General features: G+C 41.9%; 1 protein-coding gene across 1 annotated transcript in view; it reads left to right on the top strand.

Annotated features, from left to right (window-relative positions):
- The first annotated feature begins 17,980 nt into the window (after window positions 1-17,980).
- MMP2 (matrix metallopeptidase 2) overlaps window positions 17,981-27,992 on the top strand; it is a 35,858-nt gene continuing 25,846 nt past the window's right edge. Inside the window, exons 1-4 of the mRNA XM_013192370.3 lie at window positions 17,981-18,308; window positions 22,819-23,045; window positions 25,124-25,272; window positions 27,371-27,499. Of these exons, the coding sequence (XP_013047824.1) occupies window positions 18,165-18,308; window positions 22,819-23,045; window positions 25,124-25,272; window positions 27,371-27,499 (649 nt within the window). The 5' untranslated portion in view covers window positions 17,981-18,164. The remainder of the gene's footprint in view (window positions 18,309-22,818; window positions 23,046-25,123; window positions 25,273-27,370; window positions 27,500-27,992) is intronic.

Raw genomic sequence — 27,992 nt, 5'->3', positions numbered from 1 at the left:
CCTTTTCAGAAGAAAGCGTGACTCAGATTCCTCCTAAGAGTGAAAGCATTAAGGTTTTTCAGCTACACACGATTCCAGCTGATGTGCACTACGCGTGTTGGCAGGAGAGGTGGTAGGTGGCTGAAAGTCACCCACTTTCGGCTGTAACAAACTTTGATAGATGTTAGCATCATTTCAGATGTTTGTGATGCCTTCATTAGTACTTGCTGCCTGTAAACTGTCTTGCACTGGTTGACACAGAGGACACAAAATAGATCGCAACAGTCAATTTTTAGGTCTCTTTTTCTGCCATTGCTATAAATGATCTCTGGGTAAATGCAAGTCTGGAAAATATATATTAACTGTAACCAGCAAATTCTAGTAAGAGAATGGGGAAATTAGCTTCTACCTTTTTTACTTGCCAACTAACTTCACCCATGTGTTGGAAGTATTTAGATGAATTTCACATTCTTGAATTATTTGGGCTCCATATTCTTATAAATATTTATACTTAGTATGAATCCAAGACGGTGTCTCCATCTAAAAATAGCATTCCGATTTGTGGCTTTGCAAACATGAGATGAGGAGTTGGAGCATTACAAACCACATACAGTAAGTGCGTGTGATTATGTTCATTGAAATACTTTAAGTGGAAAAATTGTCATTACCCTGGGATACAAGAGAAGCAGGGAAGACAACGGCTGGATCCTGGCTGCAAGCAACTTTTGCCAAGACCGTGGAATCCCTTCCTTATTTCTAACAGTTTGCTTGGACTGCCAGGGACCTGCCTCTAGCCCCGAAGGCACAGCCCGGCTGCACAAAGCTGGGGCAGATGCACTGCCCCTTCCTGAGTAATCCCTGGAAAAGTACTCCATGGTGTCAGGAAGGCTGATGGGGGAACTCTGGTCTGGACTTCTAAGTGTCAGAGTTGGAATTTGAAAAATGCCATGGAAAAGCTCAAAGCAGGACATTCTGAGTCCTGCTCTTTCTAGACTTTGCTGTTTAAAAAGCAATTTGCTTGACTGTAAGTGGAGGATTAAGTGTCTAGTTAGTGTTGCCACTCAATGGATTCTGCCTACAAGTGGAAGCTTCTGGAAGCAGAAATATAAATGAAAACATCACCATCCCGTAATTGCCATGTGTCTGATATTCTACAGCTGCCTTCATTAGAACAGGCATTTTGTTTTTATTCTACTAGTGTCTGGTTTAGCTTTAAAAGCATCTCTCTCCAGTACACATTTTATCTCCCACACATTTAGACTTCCTCTTTTCCCCCTCCAAACACCTTCACACCGTTTCCCAACGATCCCACTACAATTCTGCACTATGGAACGAGGTGGACCAGGAGCCTTTTTACTTCTCCAAAGGAAAGCATAGCAGGAAGAGCTCCTGTAGTAATGTTTATTCAGCTGTGGAACAGTCTTCCAAAGGAAGTAGCAGAATTGCTAACACCTGAGTCATTTTATCACACTGATCCAAAGTCTTGCAGAATGCATGTCCTCCGCTAGCAGGGGCAGTTTTGTACTGTCAAACCCAATGTGAAATCTGTAACCCCACACTCCCTTGTCTGGAGAACACAAAATAAGACACAAATCAATAAAGCAGAATTTGTGCATTAATTCTTCTTACTAGGGAACAAATGGTTTGTCAAGCTTCTGAGCCTTGTTCATTTCCAATCCACGCTGCATGGAAATGCATTCAGTTTAACATCTTTCCTCCTGATAGGTGACTGTGCGCAGCTAGCAGGAAATGGATGCTCTGGAGAACGCATACTTACTGAATGTCTTAGAGTAATGAAGTGACTGGAATTTAAGACTTTAAATTTAATCCTTCAGCACACTTTGCCCGTAAGTACTTAGTTACAAACCTAATCTTCTTGGTAAACTACTCTCTCTTCCATTCGTCAGGATGTCAGATACGTTTTTAATATATTTACTCCTTCCATTGGCACAGATATGTATCTTCAGGAAACACGACATCTACAGCTAAAGCAATCACAGTCCTGGTGCATGTGTTAACTATAGTGCTTCTGCTGCATCGAAGGTCTAGTTATTTGGCATGGAGCAGAAGCAGAGTTGAAAGATGGCAAATGAGGAAACATGGCTCCATAATGCCCCTTGCCAAACTTTTTCTAAAGGTCTCACCCATTCTCTGCACAAGCATGACAAAGGAGCACACACTTACTGACGGGTCAGCCTGTAGAAGAAGGTCCTGCTTGCATTACTGGATTGCTAGCACTGCCATGGAAAACATTTTAATGACCATAAACATTTTGGAATGCATTTCATGTTGATATAAGTGCAGAAACTTTAGATTATGTCTGACTTTTCCAATTTGAATCTTCAGAGTAAGAAACACCATGCACAGTTGCTGAACCAATTCAGACTCCAAATGGTTAACCTCTTCCAAAAAAAAAAAAAAGCCCTTCTGGGCTTCCTCACTATAGCTGAAACTGAAAACAGAAGTGCCAGAGTACCACAATAAAGGCTGTTCTTACCGTATTTTTGAACTGACTAAAAGAGACAGGAAGATCAAGAAACCCTGTGAGAGATAATAAAAGACAAGCACTTGAAAACTGAATTGTGATGTGGCCACCAGAAATACCACTCTCAGAAGCAAAAATACTTGAAAGTTCATCCCCAGAGAACGGACTGCCAAGCCCTGGCTCAGCAGCTCTGCTCTTTTTTCAAACTAGATTATGCAAGAATTGTCTGCGAGCGCGTGGAAGGAGAGGAGAAAAGCAGCAGTGGCTTTTGTCAAGCATCAAACTATCATGAAAATCTAGGAATTACCATATTAGATTAGGCTGTGCCCCCTATCAAGTTCCTCTTAGCAGTCATTAGCACCAGATGCTCCAGAGGAAGCCAAGACAGCTCTAGTATATCATATCCCCCAGGAGACGTTTCCCCCTCCCTCTCATGGTCAGCATTTGGATAAAGCACTGCAGCACCAGAGGACTGCCTCCCTCTGCGCTCAGAAGAGCTCGGAGGAAATGCACAGAACTTGGCCCCTGACTGGTAGGTCTCTGGATCCTCTCAGAGCAATTCAGGGTTAGCTCTAGTCCAAAGAACATTTCAGTTGTGAATGTTTTCAATAAAGTGATGGAAACCACCCACGCTCTGCTGGGACAGTACAGGTTTGTGTTTCTGAGCTTTTGAACCCTACATGTGAGGTGCTTCCCTTGCAAAAAGCTGCCATGTGCTGGCACCCTTTTACACGTCCTATCAGGCAGTAAGGGACATTTGCATGGGGAGCTAGTAACTTTTGAATAAAAAGCATGCATTAGCTTTTATTAAACTTTTTTTTTTTTTTCCTACAAACACATACAACAGCAGCCCCAGCTCAAATATTTCTGCAGGATGAGTACACAGCCCACTTTCTTCCCTATTACCTTTTGAGAGGCAGCCTCAGGCAAGCCTCTGTCTCCTTGGGAACGTCACTGGGGAGCTGTACCACTTCAGACTCCTTCAAAATAGGAAAACATTTCAAAACCAACCACACACTTTAATTACTGGCAATTAGAAATTCCTGGTTTTGTGTGTTTACAGCTCAAAAATGTTAATGTGTGCCAGTTGTGTCAGAAAGTTTGATTAAGCTCTTTAAACTGATCTTGAAAAACTTAAAATGCAACCACTCCGTGATCAGAGCATCTTGGGGGCCTTCCCAGAGCGGCTGGTGGAAGTCAGAGCCGCTTTAACGGTCTCCTCGCTGCTCCCAGGGGACCACAGCATGCCTGGCAAAGACACACACCCAGCGTATTTGGCAGAAGGCATTTCTATCTGTCAGTTTTACAAAGGCTGGGCAACATCTTAATCACTCTAGGGTCACTATCTGAATGGTAAACTGGAGTTACTGCCCAGGTTCGTATGAGTATAACTGGTGTGGAGGGAGGGATAAGCAGCTGTGAAATGACCTAAAGGTAGGCTGTACAGGTTAGTTTCTGGTTTTATTAATCTTAGAAAATTAACACTTGAAAGAAACGGCATCATTAAGAACTTGATGTTAGAGTAAGTCCATAAGCGAAACACCAAGAGAACAAAAGGTGCATTTGCTGGCCTAACAGAGGTGGTATTTCCATAGGTACGTAAGGCTGATGATGAATGCTTGCTAAAGAGCTCTCCAAGTGTCACGAAATATGAGCAATAAAATACAGTCAAAGAATTGAAAAGACAAATGACAAGCCTCTGTGCATCATTAATGAATGATGAGGGTAGAAAGGCAGAAGATAACCTTCCATGCATATAATAACGATGTCTTTGACTGGTGGTGCTTCTCCATGCTCGCACGTTTAATAAGATGTGTTAGAATTAAAAATTTAAAAATCAGGTTCATGTGCTCCATAAAATATGAGGGAAGAAGCAACTCCAGCCTCAGTTAAGATCTCAGCATTCCACATCTTGGTGAAGAGTGAGATGTACTGATGTATGCAAGTGCTCCTAAGTGGAGCATGGCAGTATTCTCTGCTGGTAACACAAGTCACACTGTCAGTAACCTCACGTCTCGTTAAAGAAGAGTTTTGATACATAGCAAAGGGTTGGTAGTGCACAGGAAACTATCCATTACTTTACCCACTGACATTTTGCCAGTTGCTTTATACCTGAAGCCGCTACAGACACCAGGCTAACTAGCAGGGTACTCATTTTGTCCTGTCCATGCATTAGAGAGTTCCCGTTTTGCTTGTAACACTGTCTGATCCTCAGACAGAAACTTCTCCAGTTGTAAAAGGTTTGGGGACTCCTGAAAAGCAAGCCTTCAAATGGAGACGCCAAAGAACTGGAGGAGCAACGGGCAGATCCCTCAGCTCTACCTCAAAAGGCAAGGAGACATCAGCCACAGGAGATGTACTTTGCTAGGAGGCAGAAGTACCTGCAGCTCTCTGCTGCTGGTGGCAGGGGACCCAGAAGACAGACAGATTGGGCTGAGATTGTAGATCACAGCGTGGCTAAACAGGATGAAGCCCTGCCCGTTTGCCTGCATTTTGCCCAGCTCAGCGAGGAAACAGCAGCATGAGGCTCAGAACCTATAAAGCTGTGATCTTAAGGGGACAATTGCACCTCTGCAGTGTCCAGTGACAGTGATCACCGACCTCATGAGACCAGTCCCCATCCCACACCGCAGCACCGGAGCTGTTAGCTCCACCGTTTACAGAGGGAGAGAAATGGCCTCTTACACCTCCAATAAGCTGCACAAGTACAGCAGGTATTTTATCAGCCTATTGGCTATGTATTTAGTTCTATCCCAAATATTGCCAGTTAGACCACACCGAACAGTACCTGGTGTTATCCTAATCACCCCCTGACCACGCCATGTTTTTTCTGATAATCCAGCACCACTGCATGTCATTTTTTTTTCTGTTCTCATTATGGGTCCGTTCAAAAATGTTGGGTTTCACATTCTTCTCTGTCTGTCTTGTTCATCTCCACACAGCTGGAGACATCTCCTAACCTTGCGTTTGTGGCCTGTCACATTACTATCGTCCCTGCGTCTTGTTCATTCAACTATTCAAAGTTCAGGAAGGAAGAGGCAGAAATCTCCAGTAAAAACTAATATTTCCTGTACTGTAGATATCGGGACAAATAAGGGTGTTGGTATTGCTCTCTGGGACAGATTCCACCAGCCTTGGCTGCTCAGTCACCATAACCTCAGCTGAACTGGCTGACTAAATGGCACTGACAATTGTTTAGCATTACCAGGCAGGAGAACAAAAAAAACCAACAACTTGCCAGATCTAGCCCTGTGTATTTAAAGAGAAGAGACACAGCAGATACTTCGTGTCATGTGTACAGTGTGGGAATGGCTCGGCTCCCCTCAAAGTTCATTTGATGCTGTTTTCAGACTTCGGACAGGTATTCTGCAAAGCATGCAGCACGGCTGGGACCTCCCAGTAACACATACATTGGAGAAAGAAGATGGGGAGTTTTGGAAACGTCGTATCTGAACAAAACAGTAAGTACAGGTTGTTTAGAAAACTGGGATGTGGCTGTCTTATGGAGTGGAAGGCCCCTGGCTCACCTTGACAACCCTTCAGCAAGTGCCTTTGACTTGACTCATCACCAACACCCCAGTGGCTGGGCCACAGCAGCTCAGATGCATTACAGCTGGTGCACCCCATTCAGACCAAACTCTCAGAAACAACTGCTCTGAATTCTTCTGTACCGTGACCTTTGCAACAACAAAAACAACACATCATAAAACAGCTAACAGAGTAAGGGCATGGTGGACTGTCCATCATGGTTTCTCTCATACCTTGACCTTTTTTTCCCCACAATCACCATTAGCAACTCTTTTTTTCTCCCCTCCAAACTCTGTTTGAACTTAAAAATGGAAATGTGCTTTAATGAACCATTAGTGTCTCTCGATGTCTTCCAGGCTAAGTCTACTCAATTTACAAAGCAAGCCATTTTCTTTTCTCGTTTTTTTTTTCCTTCTTCATGCTGCCAGCTCCTCAAACGTAACCTGGAATCTGAAGTCCGATCCTAAGAGCTCGAGTATCATCACCAATAATAAAAATCTGGTAACTGAAATCTACCTGAGAGTGATGCTGTTGATGTGCCAGACAGAGCAGAAAAACAGCTCACTTTCCCACAACTCTATTGCCCCTTAATTGTTAGCAACAATAAAAGCTCATCCCCGTTAAGTAAGCAGATATGTCGGACATCTGGGGAGCAGGTCTGTGAGGGTGAGTGCTGCTGCTTTACAGCCAGTTCCCTCACTGTTATAGCATTTCAGAAGAAGTTACTTGTGGCATATGAACGAGAAGTGGGATATGCATGCGGACGGTGTGTCAGAGACAGCTGGACTAAGACTAGCATCTGGTTTCTATATAATGGAAATCTTAAACCTTAACACAATCAAAGTCTATAAAGGAAGGGACCCTGTCCAGCTCTCCAGAGAAATGGATGGCCAACCTTCCGAGGCCTCCGAAAAGAAGAGCCCACCAACAGGGCTGCAAGGACCATAATTCTGTTCCACCACACTTGGAAAGTTCTTGGTCAAAATGTGAAGATCTGTGTTGTGAAGAACTCATAATGTCGGGGTTCTTAGTTATGCGTTTTTCCTTAGGAAATAAAAATAGCAGAGTTTACTACATAAGGAGAACAGAATTATTTTTAGTAGTATTTTCTACACAAAAACAACTGTCAAAAATCCACCCCCAGACTTACAGAGGGGAGAGAGGAGCACCTTTAGCACCTTTAGACTTGGCAGCCAGTATTATACAGCCGTAAGAGGGGAATGGCTTTCCAAAGTCTTGCCCACTCACACATTTCTTTTAGCAGTGTACTACCACTGGACAAGTTGACTTGACCAGTCCAAACTTAGTGCTCAGCCAAAGCAAAAACCAGAATGAACGCAATAAAAATTTAAATCCACTGCTTGGTGCTATGGGAGCGGAAAAGGCAAACTTCTTATTAAAACAAAACAAAACACTTGGAGAATGGTAAGAGCTGTACTGAAATCGTATTTTTAAAATATTTTTATCCACTGAATGACAGAGCTTGTCACTTCCATACAGTATAAATGACTGAAGAGATGGGATGAGCAGTAACACCCTGGCAGATTGAGTCAAACCAAGATTTGATTCTTAGCTCTGCTACCAATTGATGCAGATAAATCATTCAAAGTCTTTGTACTTTGACTCTCCCATCCGAGAAAGGAGATATTCAGCTTAGTTCACGGAGGTGTTGAAATGTTGATCATTTTTATGCATACAGCAATGTGAACTCATTGGGTGAAAGGTGCTTTGGAAGTATTAAATATTCTTCTTGCCATTCCGCCTGCTTTGCTCTTCACACTGTTTATGAGCAGTGCTATTCTTTTGACTGAACTTCAGCCCATTAGATGTTGACAGTAGAGAATTTGCATCCTTTGCAATGATAAATGCATTTAATTTTCTCCCAGCAAATACAATACAATCCAGCATTTAAATATATGACTGATCTCTTTTGTTTCACATGACTATTGAGTACAAACAAGTACCCAAGTGCTTTGTCAAATTGAGGCCGTAAGAATAAAGTGCCTTTGGCAGTCAGACCCTGTGATTTGCAAAAAGTTCCAAATCTTGAATAAACTGTTAATAATTTGGTTACCATCCCACAAGGATGGACATGGCATAGCAACTGGCAAATATAGGTTTAAAAAAAAAAAAAAAAGATAAGAAAATAAATAACCAAATTTCCAGTCCATCAAAGTCTTGATTCTTCCCCTAGAGCTGCAGTATTCCCTGTTACAGCTTGCTAAAAAAGTTTGAGGGAAGAGACAGATTCTTCCCTTCACCACCCTTACCAGAGTTGGGGTTTTCTTTCACAGTTATATCTGTTGTGCTGCATTTCCTAGAACTAGGAGAATTAAATACACCAATGTATTTGGCCTTTTCTGCTGCCTGCATGTAAGAAAAACAAGTATTACTGTTGTGTAAAACAATCAAAAAATGAACGAGAGAGACATGCACTAGAGACATGCACTGAAATAAGCCATATCCATGCATATTTTGTTGATTCAGATCTGTATATTCTCATTAATAACAAAAGATCGCCATGAATCAGTTCTCGTGATAACTGCAATAAAACTGAAAGCAGTGTAAACAAAGCTAAGACTTGTTTTCCTGAAACACTGTATTAAGTCAGAGATTCACTGTGATGAGGGCAGCATCTTGTAATCTGCAACATTACAGATTATTAGAATTTCATCTGACTTCAATATAAATAGGTTTCCTTGATTAGAATTAAATCCAGAAGGCTGAGGATGATCTTCCATTTTTTTCCCCCATATCAGAACTCCGAAATCCTGAGACATGACAAGCCCCAGCTCCATACACAGTACTGGGAAGCCTTAAAGAGCATCTTGCAACTATTTCATCAGCTTTACTGGAAACGCAAACTTGAGGAGCTTAAGTAAATCAAACAAAAATGGAAGTTTCTGTACTTACAAGCTATTGTATCTATGAAATAGCTTAGCACAAAGCACTATAGAAGTAAATCATAGTAAGCAACATAAATGCAACTGTTCCTTGAAAGAGTGAATTCTGGGAGGAAAACTGGGTCTGTTCTCTTTGGAGCAAAAAAATGGAAGAGCTCATGTGCAAAAATCTCCAATGGACACAGTGCAAAACCTAATAAGGCATTTGAGAAGCTGGGACAACAGAAGAGCCCTCTTTCCCCCAAACTCAGGTATCATTAAGTTGAGCAAAAAATAAATTCTGTCTTCACAAAAGGCATTGGATCAGTTCTCTAAGAAATATATTCCAGATTACCTTATGCACGACCCCCAGCAGCAAATATGAGTGTCACTGTGCTCCAAAAGGGTTTGGGGAAAAGGGAGGACTGGGTCTCAGACCAATGGTGTAAAAAAGCTTCTTGTCTTAATTGATGAGATATCTGTAGACCAAAATAAATAGTCTTATTTCATTCCCAAAAGAAGCCTAAATGTCCAACCTTCCCCCTGAGAACACAAAGTTGTTTTTTTAAAGGTTACAGACTTCTGATCCGCAAGTTACTTGACAGAGCTTTGCAGAGGGCAGGCACAAGCACCAGAGGAGTGGATAAAAGCTCAGTAAAGCAGCACCCAGAATGAAACCAGTATTGGCAGTAAAACATCATGTCTCAGCCCAGGTGACCCGGGGACTGCCCTACCCAAAGCTCTTGAGGAGATAAGGAGTAGAAGAGAATCAACTCGGACTGCTGAGGCTGCAGAGCCTCCCAGTGTGAAGAGCTGAAAGTGAGAGGACTTGCTGGATTTTGAAGCATATCCCTTCCTGGAACAGGAAGATGACTCCATCAATGATGGTAATACTGATTAAAAAATAACAAAAAATAAAGAAAACTTAGTAACACTGCCACGCCAGCATAGAGGACGGCCTGCTTTCAGTAATGCCTTTTAATCCATCATAGCACACAGAAGTTCCTACTGCTTATTTTACTTTCCTCAGAAAACACATATTGATTTACTTATGATCATAACTGCTGATACAAAGCCTTGTATATGACATCATGGTGGGGGGGAGGGGGGGACCCAGAAGAAATAAAAACAAAATAAATTTTCCATTTAGATCGCAGAGTAAAACCTTAAGCACTTTGCTCTTTCTAAACACAGAAAAATGTGATCCAGATTTTGTGTGGAGCAGTAGCAGCAATATTTAATATTACCTTAAAATAAGGAACAAAACACAGCATCAAACCTGTGCAAATGGCCCTAGGATCAGTCTCCCTGACAGGAAAATGTAGACATCCTCTATGGCCCATCAAGTTGCCTCTGGAAGTAGTTTAGCCATTTATTTGGCCTGTATTAATAATGGTCAAGCATGAAAGAAATTAACAGCCCATAAAAAGCATAGGAAGAGTAATAAAAACGTTAAAAGACAAAAAGTTGGAATTCAATCCCTTTGCAGCAACATTCCCGCTGCCCATTAAAATGCTGCCTTTATTCACTTCCCGCATTAAGGGGTGTGCAGAAGGCTGAGGGACAGGCAGGTGGTGCCGCTGGTGCAGGCTGTTGCCTGATGGAGGTTTCCTTTGAACTCAATACCCGCCTTGTAAGCAGACAGGGCTGTTAGACTTCCCTCACTTCTCCCTTTTGGGATTCCCACTGGTCCCTTGTTTTTTCTCCTTTTTGGTGTCTCTGAGGTTGTGGTGCTGCTCCTGAGCGCTCTGTGATGGACCAACGACCTAGCAGTCTTGTTAAAGGAAAATAAGCTGACCTTGATGCCTAATAATACCAGAAAGTAAGTCGCCAAATAAAATCCATGAGCCTTGGTTGGCTAAATAAAATCCATGGTTTACTTACCAGCCTGTTCAGCCAGCCCCTGCAACATGTGCAGTGCCTGCAGCTGCCCAAACAGCCTTGGTATAGACACCGAGCACACTTCTGCATATCTCATCTGAAAGCAACCCAAAGTTTTTCTAACATGATGCCACGAAATGCTGCTCCATCAGTAAATAAGCTGCAGTTGGATTACACGTACTTTAACACAGCAAGCTGCTGATACAACCCAAAGAAAAACTCCAGGTAAGTCTTTTCCCCCCAGTTGTGCCCAGGATTTAACAGTACACAACCTGCAGTTATAGCAGCAGGTTGAATTACTGTGTGAGAAGTCAGTAATATAAAACTGACCACATTTTTGCAACATTACTAGGAACAACCACTGAGGAAATCAGGTACCTTTGCCTTTCCAGGGAAGTTAGCTTGTAAGATTTATTTCTATTTTGGTATTTATAACAGAAATTATTGCCGCTGTAAAGATGTCAACTAGAGATGTTTGAATTACGTTCAAAATATATTAAACGCAATTTTTTTATCAACTGTTGAAAAATTATTTGTGAATTGTAGTTTCCTACTGTTAAAACGTTTCCATAGCCAGTAATTTCTGCATTTTCACCAGCTTGCAGTGACTAACTTATTCAAATGCTACCTTTTCCATTATTCATCTCTCAAGGCAATTTCTTCTGTGAAATATCCTGATGTGACTTATTGATCAATTTCCCTTAAATCTACTCAGCTGTAAATTCTGTTCAGCCTATTAGCTTTCGTATATGTAACAGGTAGTTTAGGTTTCTTGTTTCTGAAGGTAAGATCGTGGATTGGCCTCCATACACAGGATGGGGAAACTCAGCAACCCCAAAGGAAGGTCCACCCCTTAGTAGACCAGACAATAATCCTTAAAACACAATCCTACAACTATAAAATCAAAGCCACAAATGTTCTCTGAATTTTTACCCTAAGAAGGCGGAGAAAACAACAAGACAAACAAGTCCATTCAAAAAACTTCACTGCAGTAACGGGACAGCAGTGTATGTCCCCTAGATAAAACATACTTGATACGAAGTTCAGGTGAATCACAGTACACAGTAAGACCAAATTGAAACAAATTAAATTGCCATAAGAAAACCACATTCCGCGGCACTACTTATGATCTAGTGGAATGTATTCTGTTACATATTTGCCTAAGTTCAGCTAACATAACATAGGCCAGAAAAAAATATAATCAATCACTGCACTATGCTGAATTTTTCAAAAATACATTAATTTCCCCTTCACTCTGGCTAAAAATGGTGGTTCAGTTTCCCTTTATGTGCAATAAGAATTCACTCGTTGCCTTCACAAGAGTCCTAGAGTGCGTACCTGATCCATACACAGCATTTTTACACGCCATCTGTATAAACAAGGAGAATGTAAGCATTATACAAATTTCTGTCCCTTTTTTTTCGACTAATACAGACATGTAAAATATATGAGGATTTTAGAAAGAGAAAAGGGGGGCAAGGAGGGGGAAATCAAATGACTACAGGCCCCTTGGCCTTACCATTTTCCAGAGTCTATAACAACAGGGACCTCTCTGTTTCGAAAAAAGCTCATTCTGTTCTCTGAGTGCTGTAATGAAATGGAATTTGCATTCAGCATACAGCGCTAGTGGTCAGAGGGAATCACTTTCTCCATCAAAGATTGTGCACTTTAAATCCTTTGCTAGTTCAACTGCTATATATTTGATTTTAATTAAAGTTCTGTCATGAATTATAAAAGACCAGATCTTCAAAGTCATTAATTAAGGCCCCTCGGTGTCTGAATCCTAGTGTTATAATGACAAGTGAGATGTACAGTGCCTATCAACAAGCGGCTGCTCGACAGCAGCAGCAAAGCTAGCAGAACCATTATTCTGACCTGTTCGGGGTTGTTCCAACAAAGATCTCGGCCATGAACACATGTACAGTGGGGAACAGCCCAGCTTTGGCGTGGCACTGTTTGTAGGTAACGTGCACCTTCGTGGAACTTGGTAATTGGGTCACTTGGCGAGGTGCTCCTTGGGGGCTCTCTCTGAAATTCAAGCAGCAGGAATTATGTAGCTCTCTACGAACAACAAGCCAGCGTCAATATGGACGCCAGGACCCATTCCCAGTGCTACTTATGATCACACCAACTTAACCAAACTTAAGCAAATACTGCAGCATCAGGACTTCGGTCTTGATTCAAAGCTCACTAGATGTCCCTTCATCCTACCAGGTACTTAAAATAGAAGTAATCAAAACATGCCAGAAGTACACCAGGAAAATGTGCAGGGACAAGAGTGGAATTTACCCAAGGAGCTGCCATTTTAACCCTTCTCAAGGATAGCTGGCAGTGCTAAGTAGGCACATAGAAGTTTGTATGGGTGACACAGGTAAACTTGGGTTTTGACCAAAGTAGTTCAGCATGTTTCCACTGAACTAATCAACCCGACAGAAGCTTTGCAATGCCAGTTAACACCAGCTGAGGTCCCAAGCAGGAATTTCTGGTTCAGGCAGAAGCATAATGAACAAATGCAGTGAAAAACGCCTTGTCCTGAGGTAACGGATTTACTAAAAATTCATTTCTAATTTAGCAGCAAGCTAACAAACTAAATCCATGTGTCAAAGGAACTTCACGTCCTTAGGACCTAACTTCCCAGAACGGAAGGGATGAGAGAAACAAAAGCAAAAATGTAATTGCTACCTTAAATGCTGAAAATCACATCTGGTACCAACTGCTGACCCTTTGTACGTTCTTCCGTGCTCCCCGGTCCATGCAAGCACACACACGCAGGCACTGATTTCCCAAGTTTAAAGACTCCCTCATGTGGTGGTCAGATACGGTGAATTGGATCACGGGTTGAGCCAGCCGTTGAGCAGGCAGAAAGCACATCCAGATAATAAATGATGTGGATGTTTAAGGCTTACGCTCTGTTAGGATCAACTCTTCACCGTATGTGTCTTAGAGGAGCTCACTTGGCTGCAGTATAAATGAGTTCTTGCTGAAGTTACTAATCCCTTTAAACTCAAATGGACGCTGCTGTGACTAACCACTGCTTTCTGGAGACAACTTGACTAAAACAGACAAACTGCTAGTATTATGTCTTTCTCTGTTCCTACACGGCCACTTGTCTCCATCAGCCAACTGCAGCTGGCACCCCCCACTCCTTTTCCAGGTGCAGAATGGCAGGTGCTTGGAGCTCAGTGCCTTCCCTGTGCAAAACACCAGAAGAATGTATTCCCTTTGTATATTAACACCACCACCTGCATAGATGGTTTGTCTTCAGCAGAGGTAGTAGTAGGAAATAGCAGCGAATATGAAAAATGAAAATGAGCTGTGTGTGCCCCGGGTTCAGGCTGGGGGGCTTCACGCTGGCACCACCACGGGAACTTTGCAACTTTCTACTGCAGCACCCTACAAGTCAGACATGTGGCAAGAAGCAATTTAAAACATAAAAACCCACTATGAATAATGAAAAAGCCACTAAGAATAAATCCATCATCCTCCCATGGACTGTGCTCACTGACACTCTGCCTAATGTCTGCTCTGAAACCACTAGGAAATCATCAGCTTTTGATATAATTTTGGAATTAGTGACAGGAGGAATTGCTACAGTGTATTTCTAGAGGGTTGACTACTCTGTCAGCAAATTACCCAGGACACCATCTGAAGTCTAATCCTGAAACTGCTGAGTGCTCCTGAAACATTTAAAAAAATAATTTTCTGGAAACAGAAAAATCCTTTGATAAAAGCAGCATGTTAATGCATACTCATGTGTCTCTTATCACAGCCAGATCTACTAAGATATGTAGCTTATGGCTCAATAACACAAGACATCATGATTCCCTTTTTACTATTATTACTGAAGTATGTCCTCAAAAGAGGCATTTGACATCTCAGAATGTGTGGTTTCTGCCATACAGTTCCTATTAATGAATGAAAGTAGGCACTCAGAAAGCAAATCTGGCATCTTACTTATAAAGTAGATGGTTTTAAAACCTCAGCATGGAGTGGTTCTGACCTGAAACAAACACAATAACTGGAGAGTGGCTCTCTATGACTCAGGAGAGATAAATTAATGTGTATATTGCATAAATGTCTTACCTAATGTGGAAGTTATGTGCAACATTGAAATGATTTTTTTCCAGAAACACATAAAGGTTCTAGATGTGCTTATAACTGTGTTCGCTCTCTGTAGCTAATCCAGAGGTAGCAACTCTGTGCATAGACAAAAGTATCTTGCAGATCGAGTATTAAGGCAAGAGATGACCCAGCTCTTCCATGAAGCAGGTAGAGGGCCTTATGTTACCTTCTCAGGGGGTCTTATTATTCTGCCTCTTCATTGGCTTTTTATTGTTTTCCCCTTCCTTTTAACTTCCAGGAATCAGCTCACTAACTGCCAGCCAGCATAAAAGGAAATCTCTTCAGAGCTTGGAATGACAAGGAGCATTTATGAAGTAAACGTTAACAGCAGTCAAACTGTACGTCTGTAAATATCAGAATACATCAACTCAGGTGTTCCTCCCTGGTTTTGACCTTATCTGAGAACAGAAAACACACCATAGCATGCCATTTCAAATTCAGCAGACTGGTAGGACCATGGAGTAATTCAGGCTGTAAAGACCCTGGAAGTCATCCAGCCCGATTGCGGGCTCAAAACAAAGGCAGCCCTGAGGCCCGAGAGCAGCAGGAGCTCCCTGCTCCCAGGATTTAGCACCGCTGCAGTCCTCGCCTGAAAAAAACATCACCTCCATAGCCCTCTGAGAACAGGATGGTACTATGGAACTCAAAGAGAAGTGTAAGGAAACAAGAAATATTTTATCCTGAACTTAGTCATATAATGCTAGGACTTCTACTCTTGGCTAGGATCTCATAAATTGCTACTGATCTCATGTGATAATGGATGACACCACCTTTCAGGGAACAGTCAATATCTGGGTTCACCCCAGCGCCCATAAATCCAGTATTCCATCATGCATTATGCTTCCTAATTGCACATAACTCGCTTAACTGCTCGCCAGCTGAAGCCGTCCCAGGAAAGCAGTTTGCCAGCAAACCCCAATTGAAGGTGAAAAACAATGTTCCACAGCAGATCCATATCTGTTGCTGATTTTTTGAGAAAATGCGTTTGAGAAAATGTGTTTAAACTACACCTACTGCCGGCAAAGATAAGAAACTAAATACAGCAAGATTCTCAAGCTGCAGGGATCTCACAGCCCATTCACAAGTTTCCTCATCCATTTCTGATTCTTCACTCATCAGGACATGTGGAGAATGTCTGAGCATTCATGAGACTTCAGTGAGGCCTAGAAGCACAAGGGGAAAGTGCCAGGACACATTTGGCTTTAAATGGCTTCGCTGCAGTACCCTTCAAAGTGAAAGCTACTAAGCCATCTTAAAAGACATGAAAATTCCTACAAAAATGACGTGGTTTGTATGCTTTAAGATTTACAGCAGCCCTCGACCTACCCTGCAGCAGAGATAACTGCAGAGCCTTGCAGCATAGCACGCAATATTTTTACTTGCTTCATTAAGGATAAGATAAGAGTAACTTGGCACATCTAGTGAGTCTTTCCTAGCTTTTGCTCTCTTGCAGTTTTGTGTAGCCAGACCCAAATAGGAGCTGTCATCACAAACAAGGCAGGAGAACTGTTCCCCACAACAAAAAGCAGGGCTGTGGAAAAACGTGATCACATTTTCAGAACTGCCATTTATTAAGGCAATGCTTAGAAAAGAAGAGGATGTAATTTCAAAGCTGAACCGTTAGGGGAAAGTTGTTCACTGTAACTCAAGTACTTTTAGGATCATATGTGAAGGGTGGGAGAGCTACCTGCTTACAAAGAGAGCCCCACTCGTGTTCAAAGTTCCTGCAGCTCCTTCTTCTCCCTCGAGCGTTACGTGCTGCTTCCCACGGCTGGTTCAGCCAGTGGCAGTACGTACAACTGCAGTGCCTGCTTTTCACCAGAACTGCATGGGCAGCAAAAGCTCCTGGGAATGCTTCTCCCTGAACTGCCTGGCCCCCAGCTTGAAACTGATCATTTGGTTTGCAGGTGATGGGCTGCAGCTGGCAGAACATCTTGGTATTAGTTAAGTCGAAGAACTGTCAATATCAAATCTCAAAGTATTACTAATACATAACCGAACGCCAGCAAAATATTTCCTTTTCATTAAGAGCCCTACTTGGTAGAGATCGTCGTATCCAGATACATTTCGTTTAGCAACATTCAGGGGAAAGGTGCCGCAGCCTTGCTGACATAGGGCTCAGAGGAACCCTGGTGGCTTGACTTCCGTTTAATAGGAACTGTTCTGTGCCAGTTGGCTGCCCAGAACACAGTTTGCGTTCATGCAGAATTGCCAGCCTCCCATCTTAAAAAGTCACGAGGAAAGCCCCTAGGACTGAGGATATTCAGCTAAAATAACATTTAGCTTGTAATAACACCTCCATTCTGGCGATATCATGAAGGACAGAGTAAGAAGCTTAGCCATGACAATGGCAATACTTGCACCAAAATTTCAGATGAAGGCAGCTGCACCAAGGGACCAAACTCACGGCACAAGCCCTGAATTTTGCACGATTCTCCCGACACCGGCTGTTGAGCACAATTTCTAATTGCAGAAATTGCCTGATTCTCTCTTACCCCACAGAGAGTCAAAGGTTACCTGCCATGCACATGGTGGCAAAGCCTCGAGCTGTCTACAAACACCGCACCAATCCAGCCCCAAGAGTCTCACCCAGAGCTCAGCACCCATGTTCTGCACCGAGCAGGGAGAGAGCGATGCCGGTGCCCCATGCCAGTGAGCCCCACGCACACAGACCTGGGGTTTGTGCAGCAGGAGGGGAACGAGAAGCCTCGCACCGCTCCATGCAGGGGCTGCCTCGAAGTACGTGATCCAAGCGGTTACTGAAGGGTAGGAGCGTAACCACATATATGGCTAAGGCAGGTTGTGATGTCTGTGGCAAGAAAATAGGCTAAAAATAATGCAAATACTTAGGCAGGAAAATAATGTTTAGTGTCGTCTTTTTTTTAAATTTAAGGTTTACATTGGACACTTCAATATGAAGTATGGTCTCGCCTTTTGCTGCTCTCTTGCATTACTAACTGCTCTCATACATGCAAATGAGGAAAAAATGTGCCTCTTTCAGGAGTAATAAGTATCTGCCTGTTGCTACCTTAAAATCACAGCAATCACATCTGGTAACTGCCTTTTCTCATGTTTCCACTAGTTTTCAGACTTCCTCTTGTGGTAGCTTGAGACTGCGCATCTGGATGTTTTAAACATACAAAGGAATTGCTAGAGCAAGCAAAAGAGAAAACGGTGCAGAGAGTTAAGATGTGCAGATAAGCAACTGGTGTACTGTGCAGCTAAAGTAACTGACAGCCAGTCGGGAAAAAGCTTTTTCCAAAGAGCATAGCACAAGTTTAGGCAGAATGAAGACTCACATTGTCTTTGGCTTCGTTTTTAAAGTCCTATTAATCCAAGTGTATCTTTTTAACAAAACTTTAGCTGCACCGTCACCAATCATTAAGTTTCCGGGAGACAGCACTCCAAAAACAGACAAAGAACTAGCAGTGGTAAGTGTTGGTTTCATCTTTGCTTCAGATTTATATAGTTGTTTCATAAGCAGATGTTTCTTTCTTCTTTCAGCTGGGGCTAGGAAATGACTGCAGCATTCTCTCTCTAGAGTCTCTGGAAGCGCTTGCTAGCGAGCAAAGATATCAGCTTTCAGAAGGGAAAACTAGAGCCAAATAATGTTTCCTCTCTTAAAAATTTTAAAGACAGCAAAGAAAGTCTTTTTTTTTTCCTTAAGTCTGAACATAGAATGTACAAAATAATGTCATTAAATCATCACGGCTGTAATCAACAGATTCCAAGGGTAAGAAGGGAAAAGAGCAAATAGAAATGTCTGATTTTTGACTTAAATCAAACAGAATGGAGGGCTGTTGCGACTCACTTATGTAAACCTGGGCTTAATGCATGCATCATCCAGCTCTCAGGACTCTGCTTTCAGATTGTTTGCTGTGCATTGCATAAACAGCTTTAAGGGACAATTACAATTGAAAGCTGGCTCGAGTTTCAGAAGCCATCATGACTGCTTCTGACTTCAAAAAACAAAAAAACTCAGACATTTAAAGAAATAGTCTTTTCCAATTCAATGTGGAACAAAAAAAAAAAAAAAAGAATGTGGATTTTTGAAAGTGACATTAGCAAATTATAGCTATAACTCTACAGCATTTTATTCTAACCTGATTTTAGCCCTGTGGACCTTCATAAAAGTGACATTATGGGAAAGTCCATTTAAGGGGAGATTGAGATGGATTAACCTTATTTTAGCATGTAAATTATAGATATCTCTCTTCTTCAGCAACAATTCAATATTAAGGAAGATTGAGATAAATTCTCCTTATTTTAGTATATAGAGGCTTGAACGTTGGTCACTTTTCTTGAGGAGCTGGTGTGCATCCTGGGAAAGCTTGCCAGGTTAAAGAAGGTCTGGGGGAGGATAGAGAGACTTTCCAGATGGGGGCTGCCGTGGAAAGTTTTGGAAAAACAGACAAAACAGCCCCAAAAGGGGCACTCCTCAGCCTGTAACTAAACACATTCACCCAGGCTTTTGTCTTGGCAGCATGGCAGCCGAGGATGGGGGGCAGCATGCGTGGTAGAGGAGAGTGGGGTCAGACATGTCTAATGGTAATTTAACCACCCTGAAATAATCTATGTTCTTAGACACAGTCAGGCTTTTATTCAATAACAGCAATCCACATCTCCCCTCATCTCTGTTTCTTTCAAACAACCTATTTATTATGTGTACTCAGAGGAAAATTACAAGCTGCTTTAACACTGCAGTTCTTCTTTGTCTTTCTGGTAGTGTCCCTGGGTAAAGCTCACTGGCTGCCTTTCTCTCACCCCCTCCACCCGCACAGCCCCAGCACTCAGCATCGGGACACAAATTGCTATGTTGCAGCTGGACCCCGTTTCATTAATGGGCTGGATCAAAATTCCTGATCACCACAGCTCCCTGCTGACTCTGGGGAAACTGAATTTTGCAGCCTAGGCCAAGATGTGGTTTACACAGACACTACATTTCCTTCAGGATTCTCTCCTCATAGAACAGCTGGTTATGTTCATTTCTCATCTTCACTAAAATCTCCATTTTAGGAAAAACTGAGAGGGGGTTAGCTTGTTATTTAGAATCCTACCAAATACAATTCTTTATCATGCCTCATTTTCTATTTTTTTCATTCTATACCATGCTTGCAAACCTAAAATGGCAAGAGCAGCATCCTGTTTCTTCAGTAAACTTCAGTTCTGATGTACAGTCTGTGCTATGTCATGGTACATCATAGGCAGATACAAACAGAAGCATAAGACAAAAAACTATCAAAACTACGTTACAATCAGGATAGGAGCAGATGCTCTAAATGGGTCTGTTTGATCATGTTCTTGGTGCATTGCGCATAAGGCCACTAGGCCCCACTAACTCTGAGCAGACAGAGACTTACTGGCAGCAATGGTGAAACCATTACTTGCCAGTGCTGCAGCCCCCAATGGAGAAATACCACATCAGAAGACGTCGTTATAAAAATCATAAAGACTAAGCATAGTCTGTGCTTAGTCAGGAGGTGGCTAGAGGATGTCCTGAAGGAAATGGTGTAATATCTTGATTAAATCCTTTTTCTGAGTAAACTCTGAGCCATTTCCTAGGCAGGATAGAATGAGGTACTCCAGGACTTAACGAAAAGGTTGGTAAAATCCATGTCCTGACCAACTGCAGTCATCAAATATCCTTTCCTATGTTTTGCTGATGTAGAGGTCTTACCCCCCCATCTTCTGGGTGAAATTCAGTCAATTAATTAACGACGTAAAGTAAGGATTCCCTTGGAAATAATTCACATCACAAGGATTCACATGTGCTGTCATTCTGTCAAGCTTCTTGGATTTCTTGGTTAAAAATAATTCCCTATGATATTTCAGATAAAGTTTTGGAAAATACACCTTTACCTTATCTATTTGGGTTTCTTTCCTGCCTTGGATTTGTAGTTAATATGTTGGGTACAGTACCTGAAGGATGCTTCTTCCTCTCCTACAAACAGTTTTACTGGCAACCTTTCTGTCTAGCAGCATCACCGGCCACAGCATCCCTGAGCTCTGTGCCTCGCTCAGCACCAGTGTGGGAGGCCCTCACACCAGTTTGGGAACACCTGCCATTGGACATGGCTGTAGCACTCCCTTTAGAGCTAGGCACAGAGTATAGCAACCCCAAACTGCAGCCTGCAATTCCTGAAGTCTCTGTGCACATAGAAGAGAATGGGAAAGTTCACTCTGTTGGATAAAGCCTACAACGCCAGATTGTTAGTCAAGCTGTTTGGACTCTATGAATGAAAATTATTAGATGGTAGTAGGCAATTATTATTCGGGATGCTCCCAAACTAGCATCTTCACCTGAATCCATTTATCTACTCTTCAGTGAGGATGTGCATTCAACTATCTAAAGCTGTACCTATTCTGAACAACGTGACTGAGCTGGCCTTTCTAACAGTCCGAGCTAAGGCAGCAGCTTAAACTAGAGGTTTTTGCAAATTCAGTTTGGATCCCAATGCTGAATCCAACACCTCTAAGCAGCCAGCAGTCTGTTGTTTGGCCATATCTGTTATTCTCCAGTTAGGAATAGAGCTGATTAAGGATTTTACACAGTTGCTGGAGATATAAGTGGAAATTTTCTTGTTTGCTTCGTGTGAGGGGTCACGCTGTTACTTGGAATGGCAATGTTTTCATGGCAGCTTTGACCACGTGCTAGAGGCTGCCAGACATTCCTGCAGGGTTGGTCCCTGCCTGAAGAAGTTCAGTTATTCTGGCAGTCAACGCTGAATTTAAGGAGAAAAAACTACTAAACCCTAAATTGTTTGTGTGAGCTCACTTGTGTACTGCATGGAAGATGGGGAACACGTATGGATACTCAGGGCCACAGCTGCCTATCTCCAGTTTAGTTTAATGTAAATACATGGTTTATCAGCACATATTTGAAAAATAAGGCTGCTTAACTGTAACTGCTACCAGGGAACAGACTGACCCCCCGCCCCTCTGGGATGGGGCAGCAGATCACAGGAGGCAGATTTAACCACAGTGGAACCACAGCGGTGTGTCTGCAAAGTGCCTCCAGAGGTTCAAAGGCATGAACTGATGCCTCACCTGCTCTTTGCATCATTTCTTTCTTTTTTTTTTTTAACTGAGCTACATCTCCTAATTAGGTGACTAAATCAGGTGATTGCCAATCAAAATGGGAACTAGGGAAGACTTGGGTGGATGTTATTTTGGAGAAGAGATCAAAATAATGGACTTGTGCTGCCTTTTTGATGCTTTATGACTACCGTTTTCTAAGGAGAGAAAATGTTGTCATCTGTCATCACAGATGCACCAGAAGGCCCAGCCTAGCCATGATCTGCTGGAGCACTCGATGGTCTTTAAAGCACGCAGATATTGTTTGGCCACTGTGTCCAGGCAACTGAGATGTTACAAAAGCCTTTCTTCCTCAGGTCTTTGCAATGGCTGACTCAAAACCAAACATACACAACATTCAAATAGCTCTACGTGGTTTGAATAAACAATGTTGGTTTTTTCCTTTTCAATTAATGTGCTCTCATTTGTGTGATTGCATTGATACCTTAACTTGACAAGTTTCTCAATAATCCAGAGTCTTCCAGAGAAAAAAAATACACCAAATCTAAAACTGTAAGCAGATTTATACATCATAAAGAAACCAAAAAAGATAAACTCATTTTTACTTTGTAGTTTTACATTAAAGCTCTATGCTCTACTTGTTAATAAAGCAATTCATTAAGTAAAGGTGATAGCTAAAAGTGAAAATGATTGCTTAATTAGCAATGTTGTGTGATCAAGGATGGTTTGTGTCAATTAAGGCAATTCTGCTGGTCTCTCAGTTACTAATAGTAATTTTGAAAAGAAAACTTGCAAATTACTGATGGAAAGCTAACATGGAATCACAGTATTTATTTGTAATGATTACCTATCACTTTTATGAATCTTAAAGTCTTTGTTCTGTGCCTATTTTTTTCCCCCTTCAAGCAATACCTGAATAAGTACTACGGATGCCCAAAAGACAACTGCAATTTATTTGTACTGAAAGATACCTTGAAGAAAATGCAGAAATTTTTTGGGCTGCCCGAAACAGGAGACTTGGATCAAAATACAATTGAGACAATGAAGAAACCCCGCTGTGGTAACCCAGATGTGGCCAATTACAACTTCTTTCCAAGAAAGCCAAAATGGGAAAAGAACCACATAACATACAGGTACTGCCTGATGATGCGGGGTGTTGCTCATACGTAACCAGAGCACTTTTAAGACGCGATCAAACAAGGCACTTCAAAGCGGGGGAGTTGTTTAGCAGCCTACAGAGGATTCCTTGAATTATGATCTCCTTGTGTTTGGATAACTCCTAGATGCTTGAGCAAACATTGAAATTTCTAATTGTAAAGGTTAAGGAATAATCATCTAAAGTTCAGTTTTACGGTTCTGGTTGGGACTAAAGAGATTTTGGTTTTCTCTGCTCTGCTGCAAGCATCCTACGGGATCTAGAGCAGCAGTACCTTACCTGCCCATCTGCTCGGTGGGACCGCAGGACTTACAGACTGCAGAGGACATGGAGGAGGACAAAGTCCTCCGCATTCAGCAGCCATAAAAATTGAGATCTTCAAATAAACTTTAAAATAAAATAAGCATTGTTTGTTTATCAGCTTACAGTAGTAAACAATCACGAACCCAATGAAGTGAAATTCACCTTCAGTAGCCAACCAATGAGAAAAAAGTAGGAGACGACAAAGGGAGCAAACGCTGCTACCTAAATTTAAAATTAAGATCTTTTGTTATTAAACAGATGATCTAACAACACGAGGAACAGGAAAACCTAGGCAATATAGCATTAAAACTTAGGCAATATAGTATTAAAATAGTGTGTCCACTATGTGCATTATTTCTAAGAGTTTAAAAATGCCCGTTTATGAACACAGAAATTTCTAATTGCTAAGATGCAGGCAACTGCCACAGCCTGGCAAAGCACCACGCTTAATTAATCCGCTGTTTCCATACCTTGTACTATGGCAAATGCAAGGGATTTCAGCCCCAATGAAAGAAGGCTGTGCCATCACACAGTTGTTTGGGGATCTAAGCAGCCTCAAAATTGCCTCACAGACCAAGCACATAGATGTGAGCAGCAGTTAGAGGTCAGGTGAAATGATTTAAAGCAAACCTATTGCAATAGGTTCGGCATATTTTCATTTCTAACTCTTGCCCTAGAGGGTTATGGACCAATATAGCTCTTACTGAAGTCCATAATAAAAACATCCCATTGGCTCAAGTGGTCCAGGACAGAACCTTTGGCAGGAGAGAACGAACAGCAAATTTGTCTTAGGTGCGTGACCTGGCGTGCTGCTGCCTCACGAGTCACGATTCAACATATCCTGCATTCTGTGACCACCTAATGAATGCTTAAAAAAACCTGTGGCAGCTCTCACAGCTCCGTATGGCTGCTATGCTTCTTCTGATAATGTTATCCCTACGCATAAAGTAGTTTCATCCCTTACACACAACAGCAGCAAAGGGTTAGAAACTTTTCTTTACACAGATGTTAGCTGGCTGTAATACAAGGCACTAATAAGTCCAATCAGCACATATATATTAAAAAAAAAAAAAAACATATTTATGAGTTTTCCCTTTTTTTAAGTCAGGTGTAGGGCTTTATCCCACATGCTTTAACCTCGTGCTTCCCCATATATCCTACCACCAGTGTAACCAATGTACTGGTGGAGACTTAATATTCACTTGGCATAAAACAATACATAGCTAGCTACAAAGGTGAGGGAGAAGGGCTGCTTTTTTCTTGTTACTAGAGAAAAAACAATCCAGTCTTGAGACTTTCAGAATTATATTGAGCTTTTTTTCTGGCAGCTAAATCTTATGAATCAGGGATGCGCTGGTATGTTCATGTCTAAAGTGAGAGCATGACCCGCGAGCTCATTAAGTAGGTCACAAAAATGTAAGTCTCACATCTAACCAAATGAAAGAACACGAGGTGTTGTCTTGCCAGCACCCCAGCACTGATGCAAAACCCTGAATATTTTGTGCATGGCCAATGCCACGCAACTTTCACAGCCTCTGGCTAAATAATTCATGGTGCTGTGTCGATTCCAAAGGAAAATAAATAGTAAGTGCCACATCTAAACACGCCTCTGAAGCAGCATGAAGTCCGGACCTCACATGGAGCAGTGTTACCTCTTAACCCGTTTCTAAGTCTGTTCAGCATTAAGATCAGTAAGCAACAAATACTGGGAGGAGGCTTGTGTGTTTCTTAACTCTTCCTTTTACCTCGAAGGATTATAGGCTATACCCCGGATTTGGATCCTGAGACAGTAGATGATGCCTTCGCCCGAGCCTTTCAAGTCTGGAGTGATGTCACACCGCTGAGATTTAACCGAATACACGATGGAGAAGCAGACATTATGATTAATTTTGGCCGATGGGGTATATTTTTCTGTTTTTCCATATGTTTTTGGTTTTGTTCCTTTCATTAATCCTTAGTATTGGAATGACTTACCCTCAATAAGTAGTACCCATGAGCCTTTCTGGCAAACCTTGTCCTAGTTTGCACTTGGCTTACACAGGCTAGGATCTAATTTCACTTTTTTTCTTTTATATATGAGAGTCAGAGAAAAATATTTATACAATATCCTTATTCTATATTTATCTTTCCAAAAGAGAATTGCTAGGGGCAACATTTTATTTTTAAATTTACAAATCAGAAATAGAAACGGGAAATATTGGTACAGATCTTCAGATGGTGTGAGCTGGCATCCCGCCACAGAAGAGAATGAAATGCCATCATAGCCTTCATTTGTAGCTCCATGCTCAGTTTTCCAGTAGTAGTGGCAGAGGTCCTAACGTATGGGACCTTAAAAATGGATTTGAGCCTTTCAATTTTAACTCCATAGCTGGTCTTTGTTCTTTAGCATAGCAAACTGAAGACTTTCAACAAATTCTTTGGTCTTGAAAAATTTCAAAACATGGATCTTAAGCTAAATTCTTGTTTTTGCTCAGCTGATGAGCAACTTGATTCATTTTAGTTGTACATGCCTTCTCAATTATTTTTGGTTTCTTCTGAAAGAGCATACATAACTGTTCAGTGCATACCTGAGGCATTTTAGCTTCTTACAGACAGTCATAGAATTTTTAATACTAATGAAGATACTTGTACAGCCAGTCACTTGGGAGGTAGACCTGGGAAGTGAAGTGAACAGTTCAAAGAATAAGTGAGCTCTTTGTAAAAGCCTCCATTTCAAGTTGGTTTTCTTTACTTTAGCTACTGATGAGTTGACCTCAAAAGCTTCAGAGATTCTGTACAGAACCCAAAACTTCAGATCCTCATCCAGGCTGGCTTGGTTCACAAGAAAGAAGTCTTACAAAAGCAGAAGTGTTCCTGCTGATTTCAGTACTTGCTGATTATACTCAGCTCAGAAATAGTGGGAGAATTTCTCCCACATTCATTCATTCTTATCACCTTACTGCCTACAGATTCACAGGAGTTGGGACATCCCCAACGTTGTTCATTTTCAAGCAAAGCATGGGAGTGAAGTATCTAAATTCATGTCAAAATCTCACTCCCTGGACAACTGACACACTAGCCTACTGAAATGAATGAACTGAACTAGTATTAAGAGGCTGACAGCAGCATGAAATCAGTGTAACAGAGCAGAGAATCAGGCCTGTGTATTGAGGGATTCTGCTAAATGGCAAGCCATCAGACCAAAAGGCCTGAAATGATGCAACTGGAGATGCTGGCAGCCAGCTTTGAAGCACAGGTCACTGCGGTGGGAAAGCTATGAATACCAGGGTTATGCCCTTGCCAGCCTGCCTTGCCCACATGCGGTGTACTTCCAAGAAAAGCCTACAGTGCAATTACAGGAGAGCTACTTAAAACGTTGTTGCCCTGTGAGCAGCCCGAGTCTCGGAGTGGTTGATGTGGAAGAGGGATAGGCTCATTCAGAGGAAGCAGGGCGCTGAATAGGAGCTAGCTTTCCAGACGCTCACTGCTGAGAAACATGCAGATGATTTGCTTTCCTGCTTAAATAGTCAGTATCTTGTGCAAAGAAAAAAGCACAGCAGTCTGAGGCGTAGGAGACAAAAGCAACCTGCAATAAGAGGTCTGCCTTTACTTTTAAGTCTGTGCTGGGGACCAAAACAAATCCTCCGAAAAATCTCTCTCGTTCACAATGTTTATTTTACAGCTCCTACTAGTCTCCATTGAGAAATAACAGTGTGCATGCAGTCGTACATTCAATGTACTACATTTCACTGCTCTTCTCGGTCTTTGAGTCCCTTCCACAATACTTGTGATATATAAAACAACAGCTCTGACAACCGCAGGAGTGTCACTTAATGTTCTCCGTAAGAACTGGCTTCCACTCTTCCGGTTCAGTCTTGCCAGCCCAGCCCATACCACTCACTAGAATATTCTGCTGCTATCTTGGATGGGAAAGTTCATATTATAATCATCGTTTGTGTATACACTCTGACAGAGTTGAGGTCATCAGAAATTGCTTTTTTTGTCTGCTTTCTCCTGCAGAACATGGCGATGGCTATCCGTTTGATGGCAAAGACGGTCTCCTGGCTCATGCCTTCGCACCGGGGCCAGGAATTGGAGGAGACTCCCATTTTGATGATGATGAACTGTGGACGCTTGGAGAGGGGCAAGGTACCAAACTTAAATGCTTCAGAATGTATGGTCTGCTGACTGCTCTGCTTTAGCGCTGCTTCAGGCACTGCACTAAAATGTTTTCACTGACGTGTCAATAAATGTTAGGGGAAAGTATTCCTACAAATGAAAATTAATTCATGCAATTTAAATTGTTCTCTACAAAATGCTTATGTAATTCCTGACTGTTTTGTAGGATTTCCCTTTCTGTTCCTTTCTGTTCCTCTACCATTACCCCTTGAAAAAACTGAATTAATAACAGGCCTGATGCTGCCTAACCGTAACGAAGGGTGGGAAAATTACAAAGCCAGGACTGTGATTTTGAGTGCTTCAGTGCACAGGTGGCAATACCTTGTTCACTTGTAAGAGGCAGACTATCCAGTGCTTTTCTGCTGACCTCCCCTTTATGATGACTTAAACTGTGGCTCCATTCTTTAAAAATGGAACCATCTACCTGAATAAGAATGTATATACTCATGGTATTTGTCATAAA

The sequence above is a fragment of the Anser cygnoides genome, chromosome 12 (assembly GCF_040182565.1).
Source record: "Anser cygnoides isolate HZ-2024a breed goose chromosome 12, Taihu_goose_T2T_genome, whole genome shotgun sequence".
Classification (NCBI taxonomy): Eukaryota; Metazoa; Chordata; class Aves; order Anseriformes; family Anatidae; genus Anser; species Anser cygnoides.
This window is presented reverse-complemented; position numbering and strand designations above follow the sequence as displayed.